Raw genomic sequence first — 16,114 nt, 5'->3', positions numbered from 1 at the left:
ACTTCTTTTCTGGAGTTTGAAGGAACTGTCGACAGTTGACAGCAGTAAAACGAGCTCACGTGTGACCAGTGAATGGCTCTGTGCCCCCTACAGGTCAGGAGGGGTCACAGAAAGACACTTTCCCCTCCTCCGACTCTCTGCATGGACCTTAATCTGAGCCAGACATGTCTATACATTCTCCAAAAGTTTCCATTTTTACCTAGCTTGTCCTATCTGACCCTTAACCAACTTTTAATATTTCACCAGGGCCATGATAATGACTAACCTGCTCTACCTCTGGCCCAGCAAGCACACTCCTTTATGGCCTCATTTGTGAATATTCACAGGAGATTAGCAGGAAGTTGAGCCATTGCAGGTTCATTAAACTGAGATTACAATCACCGGCCCTGTGGACGTGCATTAAGCTGCTACGTCACCCGATTCCCTTCCTGTTGAGCAGCATCTGCACGCCTCTGTTGCCAAGGCAGGTGCAGCAGGTTTACGGTGCACCGGTGCCAGGCTGTAATAATCCCTTCCGTTGCCGTAGCTTAGGCGTGGCCATATGTGGTGTCATTGTTACCTTAGTGATGTTCCTAGGTTGGTTTATTTCAACAAAACCCATGTCTCTGTATCTTTTCCCCTTCCTTGTTCCCGACCCATCCCTCTGTCTCCCATGTCCCCCCCCTCCCTCCATGGCGCTGACAAGCAGCCCGAAACTATGGCCGCAGACGAGGTAACGTGTGGCTTTTTCTCTGGGGTTCTGCTTCCCGCGCCGGCCATGTTTTTTTTTTGTTTTTTTTTGCAAAAAGGCTGATTGGGGAGGGTCTTTTTGTGCTGTCACTCCGTGCCTTTCATCTGTGCTTTGGTTGAATGAAATCATGTTAATTTAAGCACTTTGTTTTGCAGCTTTAATCGGAAAGGGAGCAAAGGTTCATCAGATCTGCTTGAATTAATCTTGTGTGTTGTGATGCTTTAAGTCAGCATTAAAAATCTAAAGAATGGGGGCAAACAATCAAACCATCCTCCTAACCTTGTCATTTCTTTGATTGCTGATGGCTGACCCAAACATAAGAAAATCTCATCTGTGTGGGACAATGTGGTATGGTTTTTTTCAATCTACAGCTTCGGATCTTTAATTCTAAACATATATTTGCACTGAGAATTACTAAAAGGAGAAACTACTTGAAAGTGAGACACGGGGGCGGCACCATCATGCTGTGGTGTTAGTATTCTTTAAATATAACCTGTACCGTTAAGGACCCCAAATCTTCTCCTCACTGCAAGAAAAAGAAATTTAGATCAAACCCAAATATACAATCATATCAATAACAGAATAACTTCACAAAATAAAATATTAGTTCTGACACTGAGTTGCCTGATTCTAAAGCTAAATCTGATAAAAAATCTGAGCAGCTGAAGGAAAATCGAATTATAAAATTTTTTCAGTTGAGGGACACACCCTCTAGCTAACAGGAGATTATTTTATTATTTTTTAAATCTAATTAAAAATTTGTTATTGGATATTTTTCCAACACAACTCATTGGTGCTTTATAAATGTAAGCAATAAAATATTTTAATTAATTCCTAAATAACACTAAAAACCTGAAAAAATAATAGTTGTTTTTTTTCTCAGCTGGCACCATTCCCTCCATCTTTGTAATTTCCTTCAAATCTGTAACTGACAGGCTTTAAAATGAAGCTCTAAAAGCCTGATGATTAGAAATAAAATACAAACATAAAGCCCCATCATGTATATAGCGTAGAGTCTCTGAATGTAAACGTATTTTTTTTGTTATTTTAGCCCATTTTTATTTATTCAGAGCTTCTTTTTCCACGTTTTTGCCCACTGTTTAGTTTTAACATGTTTTGTTTAGTGGATAAAAAGAAATAAAGTCCCAGTTCATGAGCTTTTGGCATCAATCTGTTCAGCAGCTGTTGGTGTTCCAGGATATCTTTCTTTCTTAGAGTTCAGGGTGTTAAAAGGTGGATGATTGATGGTAATGTGTAGCATCCAAACTGCTGGCTCTGTCATAACGCCTTCCATATATAGAAACTCATGTCTCCTCACACCCCCCCTCCCTTCCTACTTCATGCTCTCTTACCTCTTCCTCTCCCCCCCTCTCCCATCTATCTTTTCTGCTGTTCCGTTTCACCCCATCCAGGTCGGTCCTGTCTCTTTCCCTTTGAAGATGGCTTTCTCAACGACAGCCACGGTGACCCCACCCTGACTCCAGGCCTGAACTCGCCGACCCGCTGTCAGAACGGGGAGAGGATGGAGCGCTACTCTAGGAAAGTGTTCGTCGGAGGCCTTCCTCCCGACATAGATGAAGGTAAGGAAACTCCAGCTGCTCTCTTCCAGGGTCAGAGTCTTGCAGGTTTTTAGTTTTATCTTTGTATTAAAGGAATAGTACACCCAAAACATGATTAGCCTTCATTTTCTACTCACCCCCATGCTGAACAACACTCTGGAGTACTTTTTTGATATCTCAAATGCATCTGGAGATCTGGGAGGCTTCTTGCTGTCTGCTGACATTCAAATAATGGAGGTCTATGGTGCCCGAGGCAGAAAGGTCCATAAAAGTCCACAAAAAAACATTTCAATATTCCTCCATACTGCTCGTCCAATGTATTCCAAGTGTCCTGAGTGGGTAGCGTCCATAATTTACTCGAAACAAAGTCATTTAGAATGTTTTTAGAGCATAAACAGTAGTGTATAGGATTTCCTAAAAGCGAGTTCACGACGCTACGGAAACCGCAGCAGACCAAACCAGATGAAAGTGCGCATTCAGCTCGGCAAAGAACTCATGCTCTTCCTCAACACTGAAGTCCTCAGACATTTTTCTTTCTTTGCACAGGTAAACAGCACATTTCTTCTTCTACGCTTGCATTATCGGCAGAGCAGACGCTGAATGCGCACTTTCATCTGGTTTGGTCTGCTGCAGTTTCCGTAGACTCGTGAACGCGCTTTCAGGAAATCCTATACACTACTGTTTATGCTCTAAAAACATTCTAAATGACTTCGTTTCGAGTAAATTATGGACGCTACCCACTCAGGACACTTGGAATACATTGGACGAGCAGTATGGAGGAATATTGACACGTTTTTTGTGGACTTTTATGGACCTTTCTGCCTCGGGCGCCATAGACCTCCATTATTTGAATGTCAGCAGACAGCAAGAAGCCTCCCAGATCTCCAGATGCATTTGAGATATCAAAAAAGTACTCCAGAGTGTTGTTCAGCATAGGGGTTAGTAGAAAATGAAGGCTAATCATGTTTTGGGTGTACTATTTCTTTAAAGCAGGAACACATCTAAACATGCGGTTCCCCCTGGTCTAAACAGATTAAACCCTCCACCCCCCATGCAGTAAATACATATTGGGCCCGATTTTCAGAGTTGGAAGCCTCCCAGAACACACCAAAGTTGTTGTCTTCTGCCGCTTACAGTCACACTGACATATTTCAACACAGGGCACATTGACACTACATCTAAAAACCCTGATTGTGGAACAGGATGTGTTAATACTACTGGATTGGCTTCAAAACACATAAAGCTTTTATATTTTTTTTTCCCCAAAGCCCAACTTCTAAACACTTGAAGTGGAGTAAAAAAGTATTTAGTATTTTCATCAAATGTTTGCTTCATTTATGAGAGAAAAAATGAGCTTTTAAAGAATTTATTTATAAATTATGGAGAAAAATAAATATTTGGTTAATAGCAAACAAGCAGGAAGTCTGGTCCTCACAGCCCTGTAATAAGCTCTTCTGTCCTCCACTTGTTACCTGTAATAATGGGCCCTGTTTGAACTCGTTCTCTGTACGATAGACACCCATTTACAGCCTTAAACAGTCAGACTCCAAACAACCATGGCCAAGGATGACAGGAAGAAAGCTATGGTCCTAAACCAGGCTGGGAGAGGGAATCTACAACACGAGACAGCTTGGGGTGAAGAAATCAGCTGTTGGAGGACATGGAAGACCTATTATGAGTACAGTAAGGAACAAATCTGAGAACAATATGGAGCAACCTGATGAATGACCTGCAGAGAGATGAGAGCAAAGAACAAAGGCTACCATCAGTAACTCACTACAACCAGAGGGACTCTCACTTAGAACATGTCAGGGTCTGTCTAAGTTGGCCAGAGGGAACATGGATGATCCAGAGGAGGTTTTCTGGATTAGGTCAGACGAAACTAAAATAAAATGTTCTCGCAAAAATTCAACTTGTCGTGTTTGGAGAGAGAAGGAAGCTGAGCTGCATTCAAGGAACACCAAACCTACTGTGAAGCATGGCGGTGGAAGCATCATGCTTTGGGTCTGTTTTTCTTTTGGACGATTGATCGTGTTAATGGAAGAATGAACGGGAGACATTTATGGTGAGATTTTAAGCCCAAACCTCTTTCCATCATGATCACTTCCATGAATTATCACACCGCTGGACAATGAAGGAGTGGCTCCATTAAAAGTATTTGAACGTCCTGGAGATGCCCAGCCGGTCTAGAGGGACTTGAAAGTCTGTGTTGTCCAACGACAGCCCCCCAAATAAAATCACAGCTCTAGAGAAGATCTGATGGAGGAGACCGAGGAGAAACATCTGACCTTTGCCACTGATAACAATGGTTATTGAGCTGAAATTTAGTTATTGACCAAATACTTCTTTCCCATCATCATCATTTTATCTCTCATAGTTGCAGTCTACTACGATGGGAGTTACAGAACTTTTATCTTTTCTAAGCAGAAGAACTTTTTACATTCGGTGGCAGACTAAATACTTTTTGGTACCACCATTTTTCACTCCAATTCTACATAAAACCAGATTTGTTTTTTTGTTTCTTTTGAATTTTTGAAATTTGTAGCTTGTTTAATAGGTAAGGATGATATTCTAGTTGTACTTTGGTAAAGTTTCCAAATACTACTTTGATGAAAGACATTAAAAAAATTAGCATCTCCTTTCATTGAGGGGAGTTTCTGTAGTTAAAGGCTCTTTGCGTTCATGTTTATGCATAAACAGAGGTCTGATTTCTTCTTTTTAATGCAGTGGCTACTAACTGCATTACCTGGGGGGGATGTTGTATGAGCAAATGGGTTCATGTTGAATTCTGTCACATTTTGCGTTTTTTTTCTCTCTTTAATCCTTGCAGATGAAATCACCAACAGTTTCCGTCGCTACGGGCACCTGGTGGTGGATTGGCCTCATAAAGCTGAAAGCAAATCCTACTTCCCACCTAAAGGTAACAGCAGGTCACCTGGGCGCAGTCTGTCCATGCACGTCATAGATGCGTGTATCAATAAATATCACTGGGGGGGGTCGTTTAAAAAGACTCATATTTCTCAGTTGCACTTGGCTCCAGCTGGGCTACCTTGCAGGTATCTGTTTCTTAGAGGGAACCCCTCCCCCTGTTGTCATCTCACAGATGGATATATGCAGAAATTAACTATCTAGCAGGTGTCTGGATTCTGGAACTATTTTCTTGAATGAATGTTCGAGCAGTCAGGAAGGTTTTCCCTCTTTCTGTTAAGTTTCTTTCCGTTTTCTGCTCCATCTTCTGTTAAACTTTGCATCGATCCCATTTTTCTTGGAAGCTGAAGTTTTGTCTTATAAAGCTATTAAATGCTTTTTGGAAATGTCTGTCATTCCATAGGCAGATGGTCATATGCTGCATCTGGAGGACTGATGAGAAAAAAAACAGCCAGTTTTTCCTCATCCAATTTTTCCTCTCCAAACTATTTTTACGACTTTTTTTGTTCTCAGAGGGATTATTTTAAACTGGCATGGCTCTAATATATATCCCTAGCTGGGGAGGGATCCTTGTAGGGGAATGAATTAGCTTATAGCAGCTGGAGGATACTGCTATGTAGGATGGGGGTGCAAAGGGGATCAGTGATCTGTGTGGAGTTCAAACCCCACTCTCCTTTTTTTTAGCTATCTGTGTCCCACTGCTGTTTGGACCATGAAACACATCACTTTTCATGTTTTTGACCACTTTACACATTTAATCTGGCTTTGCTGTTTTAGGACAGCCAAGGTTTTTCCAGATTATTTGAAATAGAGAAACGGTAAATGTAAAATGCTGCTAACTGTTTTTAGTTTTGGGGCTTAGTCTATGTCTCTTTCAGAGACATAGACAGGTTTCGGGTATTACAGGCTAACAAAACGACCCCCATTCCAAAGGGGCGTACCCGCTTGTCAGGTTCAATTTGCATGTTTTCTAGGCAAAAACAAGGCTTTGCTTTGGTGCAATCTATAAAGCCTTGAACTATACGCTCTTTCTGACATTTTGAATTGGAAAAGCTTCTTGGATTGTTTTATTTGTTTGTTTTTTTACTTTTTTGGAACTATAAAAACTGCTTTGAATCAGTCCTACCCAGTGGCGGCTGGTGAAAAATATTTTTGGTGGGGCTGATATAGCCTAGTGTATGTCTCCAACTAATCCGAAATAAGAATTCAAATAAACAATTGGAAATGAAATACAATTTAACAGTAATGATTTAATTTACTATATAATAACAGTAACAGTGATGATTTGGGTCACTGTGACGGGGTTCTTTGGCCTCCAAGAATCCAGGCTCAGTTGGCTTACCGGTGTTGGTGATTTATTGTGCTCAAAAACTCAAAACAGGGTGCAAAAGAAACTAAACATGTACAAGATCCTCTGGGCCTCAGCCTCCCTCCAGTTACCAGAAATGTAACAAAGAAACAGAAAACAGAAATTGCCGCTCTTCTTCCCACAGCCCTCATTAAATAGTTTAAGCCCCTCACCTCAGGCTCTGTTATTTCTGATTTCTTCCCATAAATCAGTTTTGTCCATATATTACCTCCACAAACAATTGATGTACAAAAACAAATAATTTTTACAACTTAATTCTTTTACACAGATTCATTGACTTATTCAATTACATCAAACTGGGTTTGAACCCAGCAAAGACGCCGCCAGACTGAAGATGACAAGTCCCCGTAGCATAAACACGTACACACACACACACACACACACACACACACACACACACACACACACACACACGGCTAACCCCACTGAAATATTAAGTGTGCACCCTCAATATGCCAGCAGATAACCAGGAACAGCTTGTGTGTTTTAAGTTCATGGAGCTACTGGTCTCAGCGCGAGTGTATTGGTCCTCACAAACACAGTATAACAGGAATGTGTGTGTGGCACGCAAAGTTAGAGGTCATTTTAAGTGACGAGGTGGATTCGTCACAGTCACAATAACCATGACATGAAATTTTATATCCTACAACAGGGATGTTCTTCTGGCAAACGGGTAGATAAATAAGGATCTCACCGAATTTGGTGGAAGCTGCATCTCGGTCGTTACATTTGCCATCTTCCCTCTAACTGTCTGCACCTGCGCATTGGGTGCAGAAGCCTGTTAAAAGGCAGTATTTTCAGAGCCCCAAGACCATAAAATTCTGAGACGTTGATTGGCCATTAAATTATTAAATTCACCTAGCAATAGTACATGATTGGCAGATTCTCTGCAAATGTGGTGCAGTCTAATCACAGCCCCAAGACAGAGACGGTAGGAGTCTGTCTGTGGAAATCCACAAATGAATGACAGTAGATAGGGAAATGTAGTTTATATCATTTGTTTTGCTTATAGGTACACACTCTAAAGAGTAAAACTGACATTTATGAGTTAATTTCTAAAAATATATTTTACGTTTCTCTCTTCTTATCAGGGAGGGCGGTGCCCCAGCGCCCCCTATGGGCCGGCCGCCGCTGGTCCTACCTGTCTTTATTCCAATGCTGGATCAAATCCTGATATTTGAAACAGGGAAAATAGAAAGGCAGGGAAGGCAAAAGGCAAAAATAGCCTCGCTGCATGCAGTTAGCCAAGCTTTATAGCCAAACCAGGTCCTGTAAAAGAGAGTGTATCGTCTCCATCTGTCTTTGGTCTGCTGATTAATTTTGATGTTTGGCTGATCAGGTCCAAAAAGTTTCACCTCCAGCCTCTCTTGGTAAATTAGTTTTAAGGGATTTCACTCCCACCATTTGGCCTGTCAATCACCTGCACTACAACTGTGATGACAGTTCCTGCCTCCCGAGTTCCAGCTTTCCTATACTTCTGTATTACATAGGAGCTACTGCACATTTACAACTTTTAACGAGTTAATTGGCAAAGAAATACGACATCAATCTGACCAAAAAAAAAAGACTTTACTTGTCATTAAAGGTTAAATATTTATCTTGCACATCTACAAAATATATATAAATATAATAAAAAATTTTATCATTTAATATTCATCAAATTAAATAAGGTCATGGGGTGGGTGGTGCGGCGCCCTAGCGCCCTCTATTGGCCAGCTGCCATTGCTTTAAAAAAACATTCAAATTTGGTCTAATGGATATTTCACTAAGATCAGAGATGGGACTTTGAGTTGTTTTGGGTAAGCGATTGTTTTCACCTGTCTCCTTGATGCCGTTTCTCCGCAGTCATTCTTTTTTTAATCGTTGAATCATGAATGCTGATCCTAAAAGAGGCAGTTGAGACCCGCAGTCCTTTCCTGGCTTTTTTTTTTTCTGATCTCTTGCATGACTTACTGATTGCCTCTTGTTCTAATTTTGGCCGGCCCACAGTTTCTAAATAGGTTTACCCATCTCCCATGTTTTCTTACATGCTTAAATACTGAATAAGTTTTAACAGCATTATATGGGATCTACAAATTGTGGGATATGTTTCTTGAGCATCCATCCAGGCTTGACCGAATGGAAGATAACTGTCACTTTCCACCCTGCTCTGTGTTAAACTGCCAGCAGCATATGTCTGTGCAGTTATGAAAGTGTTTTTTGTTCAGGGATGACTCATGCTGTGGCTCAGTCTGGCTTCGGGGGCCGGGGTTTGGACTGTTCTGGTGTTTGGGATGAAGGTCAGGGAGAAATAAAAAGTTGAAGCCAAGTCAGGATTGTTTCCCCTTTCTCCCTCTGTGGAGTCTTCACATCTTTTGCTAATATTGTGACACGTTGTAAAAAATGGACCAAGGGAATTGCTTCTTTTTTATGTGTTCCTCTGGGTCAACTTTATTTAGAGCTCTCCGCCCCCAAAAAATTTTCTTTGATAATTGAACGGAGCTGTCAAAAGAAGATGGAAGGTCACCAAAGATTTCTGATCGTCTCTGAGGTTTTAAGAAATTTACTGTAAGCCTGTACTAATGCCTGAGCCTCCAATGCTCAGACATCCATCACATCTGTTTACAGACAAAACAAGCTGCCTTTGGCATAAAAGAAGCAATGTCAGGGCCGCTGTTTGCTAGAGGCAACTGCTAAGTTAGCTGCTGGGGGAATATGGAGCGACAGGTCGCTGTTAAAATTATGGTAGTAGTAGAAGAGCAAGTGGTTAAACAGAAAGTAAACATCAGACTATGGTTGATGTGTTGGTGAAAACAGCTGCAATGGGTTAGATTCATATTGCATCATATACGGTAAATTTCACATTAGTTCAGTTTAAATCTACGGAAGAGGATTAGGGCCACTGGAAAAAAAAAAAAAAAAAATTAACTGATTTTTTAATTTAACTTAATTTTAAAATCTTATTTCTCAGAATTCTGACTTTTTCCTCAGAATTCTGACTTTTTCCTCAGAATTCTGACTTTAATTTCAGAATTCTAACTTTAATCTCAAAATTCTAACTTTAATCTCAGAATTCTAACTTTAATCTCAGAATTCTGACTTTAATCTCAGAATTCTGACTTTAATCTCAGAATTCTGACTTTTTTCTCAGAATTCTGACTTTAATCTAAGAATTCTAACTTTAATCTCAAAATTCTAACTTTAATCTCAGAATTCTAACTTTAATCTCAAAATTCTAACTTTAATCTCAGAATTCTGACTTTTTCCTCAGAATTCTGACTTTAATCTCAGAATTCTGACTTTTTCCTCAGAATTCTGACTTTAATCTCAGAATTCTAACTTTTTCCTCAGAATTCTAACTTTAATCTCAGAATTCTAACTTTAATCTCAGAATTCTGACTTTAATCTCAGAATTCTAACTTTAATCTCAAAATTCTAACTTTAATCTCAGAATTCTGACTTTTTCCTCAGAATTCTGACTTTAATCTCAGAATTCTAACTTTAATCTCAGAATTCTGAGAAAAAAGTCAGAAATCTGAGATTAAACTCAGAATTCTGGGAAAAAAGAAAGAAAATTAAAAAATCTGTTAACTTTTAGTTATTTTTTTCAGTGGCCCTAATCCTCTTCCGTATAAATCCTTGTCCAGTCATGTGATAAAGTTACATATATAATCCAATTCAGGGAAGATATAAGAAAGTCAAATTTAGTTAATTATTTCTCCTGTGTTACACAGAAACAACAAACACTAGGTTAGAAGTATGTTTTTATATAAAAATAAAAAGAGTTCAACAAGTTAATAGCAGCAAGCGTGATTTAAGAATGTTAAGGAATGTTACACAGTAGAACACAGAGTAATGAGATAAGAAATGTAGGAGGTTAAATCCTGAAGTTAATGCCGCTCAAAACATGTAGAAAATCAGAAGAACTATGTCAGGTATACTTTCTATTTGAAAGCAAGTTTAGTGGCTCCTTGTAGAAAGAGCCAGGAAGTAGCTCATGACAGAAATGCTAAGAAAAAGGTTAGTGCTACTTCCTGTGTAGAAGAACACACAAAACTTTTGAGTTGTGGTCTTAACTTAAAGGTATAATGGAGGATTTTTTTAAAAGACCTGCCCTCTCCACTCTAAAATAAAGGATAAAATGCACATGCACAACCCTGTACCCGCTCCCGAGAGGGAACATCTCTTAATTGCGTGCAAGAGTGTGCCATCGCTCATTCAAGTTTCCTTTCAAAAAGACGATTTGCAATTTTTCCACTATGTCCGACTCACTACCATTAACTGAAAATGAGGACGAGCACATAGGAAGGCCTTACGTAAACATATCACCAGAATGATTGACAATTAGGAGAACCACTTATTTTGATGATCCACCTGGAAAAAGAACATCCTCCACTGTAATTTTAATAATGTCCCCATTCAGAGTAAAGACACAGCTTAACTCAGAGATATTGAACGAGGAGTACCTTCTACTAAACCAAAAATACAGAAAGGAAACATTTTTGCAAAGTTAATGGAAGCAAATAACATAAAATCTTTGGCTCGTGCTGATGCTCCAGATCGATTCCTTTAAAGTACAAGATACCATGTTGCTGTCACTCAAACTCCCTCAGATAATCCAAACACTCTCATCGCTATTGTTGGCGATGAGCTTCAGATGTTAGGAAGCTATTTTTGTCGGTGACTTGGGGCCAAAAGAGGAGGAGGAGTTGAAGGCTTTATTGTGTATACAGCGATGTTTGAACTGCGGGGGCTATAAAAATGTGTTTACGTCACACAGCAAGAACCGTACCTTGAAAAGGTTACAACTGCAGTGTCCTTCGTCTAGAGATGGTCACGCTCGGTGTTTTTAATTTTTTATCACACCATGAGTCATTCAGAGGTCTGTAAGTGCTCTGCTCTATGTACAGTTTTGTCTCTTTGATTTCAGAGAGGCTCACCTATCAGTGCCCTAGTTTCAGTCCTAAATCTTCCTCCATTACCCGGGCCCTGATTTATCTCTTCCCCCTTGTGTTGGGATTATACTCTGAGTGACTGCTTCAAATTGAGATGATTAGCAATGCTTTATTTCTCTGCTTTGTCCCCAAGCGCTCTCCAGTTTTCTCTAAGCCTTTGAGGTTTATATGTTTCTTGTCCTCTCTCTGACTTCAAGGTTATTCCGTCTCCATATGGCCACTTACATCATAACACCTCCAGCTGTAATTGGATCATTATTATAGCTTTTCTTGGGCACTGGTATTTCTAAAACTCTGTTTTTTTTCTGCAGCAGAAAGCTACTGAACAGATGTGGGTCTTGTGCTTAATGAGAACAGAACTCTATACGTAAATGTCACCATTTAGGCCAGCAGCGTGACACGGTCAGTTGCTGTATCTAGTAGGCGTTGGATTCCATTTCTGCAAAGTCAACATAACTTTCACTTGATGAGGTAAGGGGAAGACTTGGATTTCAGTCTTGGGCTCTGATGTGCCAATGGAAAGATGTTTGCACTCTACTAGCTGATGACCCTTCGTGAGTTGGGTATCATTTGCACGCACTGAGCTATGTGGGGGAAGTAAAGTAGGAGCAGGTAGGAGGGATAATGTGCCTAAAGAATTTAACCTACTTGTTAAAAATGTAGAGATTAACAGTTTAATGGAAGGTTCCTGCTCAATAAATAAGTTAAAGAGCAAATTAAAACCTAAAAAGTGAGCAGATAAGTTTGAATAAATTGTATTTTGGAGTTTTTAGGAATTACCAAGTTCTTTTCCATTGGATGGTTAGAAAATGTACATAAATACTCCCCTCTCTCCAGTTAGAATTAGTTTTGTACCCACCAAGCAAGCTTGTGGCATAATTGAGCTGGATATTTTACTTTTCTTTATACTTGTTTGATTTTTGTCTGTTGTTTTTGTCCAGTATGGGGTATTCATATGTGGGCAAAATTACTCAGACCAAAATCATTTGACAGGAAATGGGTCTTGGTGTTCAAGAACAGCTTATGAACCACCAAGGCTGAAGCCTGCCCTAAAGGAGAGAACCACTGGAAGACCAAAGGTCCTAGGATGTAATGGACACCCCCAACCTTGAAATAAACAATTTCCACTGGGATAAAACAAATGCTTTTAAGGAAAGTGGATTTTGGTTAGGGAAGACAGAGGTTGAGCTTTTTGGCAACATGTTTGACAGTCAAAGTGAGGTTTACTAGGCCAGCTGGTGAGCATGGTGGTGATGGTATCATGGTAAGGAGGCTGTTTCACAAACTGTGGCTTTGGGTGATTGCACAAAGTAGGTAACCTGACTCCGCCAGATGGATTTGCTCCGCATATCCATCTGGAAACCTTCCGTTGAAGTAATTTTGGGAAGGGGCGAAAATACTGGTTAGCTGATTGGCCTATGTTGGTGATAGACGGGCCAAATAAACCAATCAGATCAACGAAGCATGTGACGTACTAACAGCCAGGCTACTCTTGCCGAAACCAGTCGGGAGAAGAGCAAAAACATCTTTTCCTCTGAGAAAAGCCTCCAGAGCAGTGTTTTGCTCTTCTTTCAGTGAAGAAATACTCTGTAATTCCGATAAAACTAGCTCGATAGCCACGCTAACGCTAGTTTCATCGGCTGAAGCCGCCATGTTCTTTAGACTGAACTGTCGCGCTTCTCATTGCGTCACACCTCAACCCGCCTCAAAGCCAACGCTGATTGGACGTTCGTTTGGTGAACGGCTCCAAATTTTCTTTAACGGAGAGTCTCCAGACTGATCTGCGAGTAAAACCATGAAAGCTCGCGAGATCAGGATGGTCTCACGAGGCTACAAAGTGGGTGCATTAGGCAAGGCAAGGCAAACTTATTTGTATAGAACAATTCAGTACAAAGACAATGCAAAGTGCTTTACATGATTAAAATATAGGAAAATAAAACAGAGTCAAAGCAAGAAGGAAAAAATTAATAAAATAAATATAATAAAATAAAAAATGCTGAAACAAAAACAAAACACATTAATGAAGAAGTAACTTCTCCCAAGTTCTTTTACCTCCCTTTATGACATTCAGTGGGTGAAAAAAAGTTCTAAAAATGATCTAAGTTTCTAGAACAGCTTTCCCATCACCTTCTACCTCAACCTTATCAAACCTTTCAGGACTTTGTTTAAAAGTTGTACCAGACAAGCAGCAAATTTGAATTGGGTCTATCAATTCCTCCAAGGAGATTAATTTATCCATCCAGAATGATGTCAGAGGGATGATTGCTGATGGCCATAAAGGCAGTGGGAGCGTTGTCATCTGTAAAGGTACTTTTAACAGTAGTGCAGGGTGATGTAATATTTTTGACCTTGTATCGTATTGGATCATGGAAAAAAAAAGGTAATCTAACTTGTAAACTAATTTCCTTTTTTACATTTTCTAATCAATACCAGTGAGGCTGATGTTCTCTAATTACATCATGAAAGTTAAATCAGAACCAAGTCGTTACTTCTGGACACAGATGACCCCCCACTGCAGGACCCTGTTGAAGGGAAGAAGCAGTCTTTACCCGTTTGAGCCGCAGCGCTCTCTGGAGCTGTGTACATGTTCTTTTGCTTACCAGACAGTGCTGAGAGCTCAGGAAGAAAGCTTTATAAACCGCAGGCACGAGCCACTGCAGATCTCCACTCTCCTCCCGTGGCATAAGCCTCCGCACTGCGCAAGGCTGACGGGGGAGCGCACAGATCCTCAGCAGCGTCCGTTCTTAATATCAGTTTATTCAATCAGCTTTATAGAAGATGAAGTAGGTCAGATCCTTTTGGGGAAGAAACAGAGCTGTTAAAACGCACAAGTATGTAAAAAACGACTGACTGAATGTACTCAAGGGTACAGTGTTGAGGTTTAGGTTTTGTTGTTTTTTTTTATTTGCAATCAAATATTTAAAATCATCAAACCAAATTTTTCAGATGAAAAAATAGGATATACAATTTCTTTATTAAGGTAAAATGAAAAAAACATTTTTAACAATCAGGCATAACACTTTCTGAAAAAAATAACTACCCTGTGGTTAAGTGTCTCCAGTCAGTAAACTGGTAATTGTTCCTTAATTCAGCTTTGGATTCACTTCTTTGAGAAACTATACTAATTTAGTCACATTCTATTGTTTTAGGAATGATCAATCTGCTTAAAGCTGCACCACAGCACACACGTTTAATTTAAAAGACTATGAGTAGGCCTTTCTGAAACATTATTGTTTTTTTGTTTTTTTTGAGCCATTAGAATAGAAAATCCCTTTATTGTCTCACAAACGGGAAATTCTGGTTTACAGCAGCAAAAAGATTATAACAAAAAATGGTCACACTAATGTAGACCTTATAAAAATAACATACTAGTGAAGAGTTAAAAGATAAACAATAAAATACTGTACTATAAAGCGTTTTAAAGGGGAAAACTGTTTGTTTGTTTTTTACATTGGGCCCTTGATTTTACGTTATTACATCATGACGTCATACACACTCCACTTTGTTTAAAAAAAATATATAAATATAAAAAATATCATCGCGGATGTCTTGGGGACAGAGATTCGCCTACATGTTATGAATGCTGGCAAGACGTTACTTAGATATAACCTAACCGAATATCTTCAGAACAGCTCCAAATGACACAAAACTCATATGGGTGAGTAGAACATGATGGAATAACGTAAAATCAAGGGCCCAATGTAAAAAAAATGAAAAATTAAAATGCCGTTCTCCTTTAACAATATAAAACTGTGCACCTTGAGAATAAATATACAAATATACAAATATACTGAAATACAATATACAGATATGGACAATTTTACAGTAATGGATATTTGAAAATAGCAGCAACATTAGGGATCTGCAAAATGACAGCAGCATGTTTATTTGGCTGAATGAGGTAGAAGCTGCAAAAAAATCAGCATGAATGGATTAACTTATTGAACTTGTTCTGAACAGTGGTGGTTATAGATTTACAGCTGCTGGGAGGAAGGATCTGTGATAACGCTCCCTGGTGCATTCAGGGTGCTGCAGTCTGTCACTGAAGGAGCTCTCCGGTTCTGCAACAGCTTCATGCATTGGGTGGGAAACATTATCTGACAGAGAAGTTAATTTAGTTAGGATCCTTTTGTTTCCCACCTCCTGAACTGAGTGCAGAGGGCATCCAATCACAGAGCTGGCCTTTCTGATCAGCTGATCCAGCCACTTTCTCCAACAGACAGCTTCATAGGAGATTGCTGATGCCAGAACAGTTATAGAAGGTCTGTAGGAGCTCCTCCTGCACTCCAAAAGACCTCAGTCTCATCAGGAGGAAGAGTCTGCTAGAGAGCCTCAGTGTTGAGTCAAGTCCAGTTTATTATTCAGGTTAATTCTGGTTATAAATGTTAGTTTGTTGTTGTTTTGTTTGTCTCATCACTGCTTAGAATAATTTTTCTTAAGTCTTAGGAATACATTGCTACCATAAACTGAGGCTGAGTTCTGCAGTACTTTAGATCGGGATCCTTTGTTACATCCTGAGTGAGTCGCTGATTCCCTGTTATACTAATTATGGTAGAATGGTTACCCTTGGTTCACCACAGCTCCATGTTCTCTC

At 39.7% G+C, this 16,114-nt stretch overlaps 1 protein-coding gene across 6 annotated transcripts in view; it reads left to right on the top strand.

Moving 5' to 3' along the window:
• The window catches only part of cpeb3 (cytoplasmic polyadenylation element binding protein 3), a 68,270-nt gene that overhangs the window by 37,682 nt on the left and 14,474 nt on the right, over positions 1 to 16,114 (top strand). For 4 of the 6 annotated variants that reach the window (XM_038284072.1, XM_038284067.1, XM_038284070.1 and 1 more), the window contains exons 5-7: positions 686 to 712; positions 2,143 to 2,310; positions 5,120 to 5,209. In XM_038284072.1, coding sequence (XP_038140000.1) covers positions 686 to 712; positions 2,143 to 2,310; positions 5,120 to 5,209 — 285 coding nt within the window. The remainder of the gene's footprint in view (positions 1 to 685; positions 713 to 2,142; positions 2,311 to 5,119; positions 5,210 to 16,114) is intronic. The other 2 variants (XM_038284073.1, XM_038284071.1) reach the window with 1 other exon arrangement.

The sequence above is a fragment of the Cyprinodon tularosa genome, unplaced genomic scaffold (genome assembly GCF_016077235.1).
Source record: "Cyprinodon tularosa strain WSP-4 unplaced genomic scaffold, ASM1607723v1 ctg199, whole genome shotgun sequence".
NCBI lineage: Eukaryota > Metazoa > Chordata > Actinopteri > Cyprinodontiformes > Cyprinodontidae > Cyprinodon > Cyprinodon tularosa.
The sequence above is the reverse complement of the archived record's forward strand: the minus strand, read 5'-3'. Positions and strand labels throughout refer to the sequence as shown.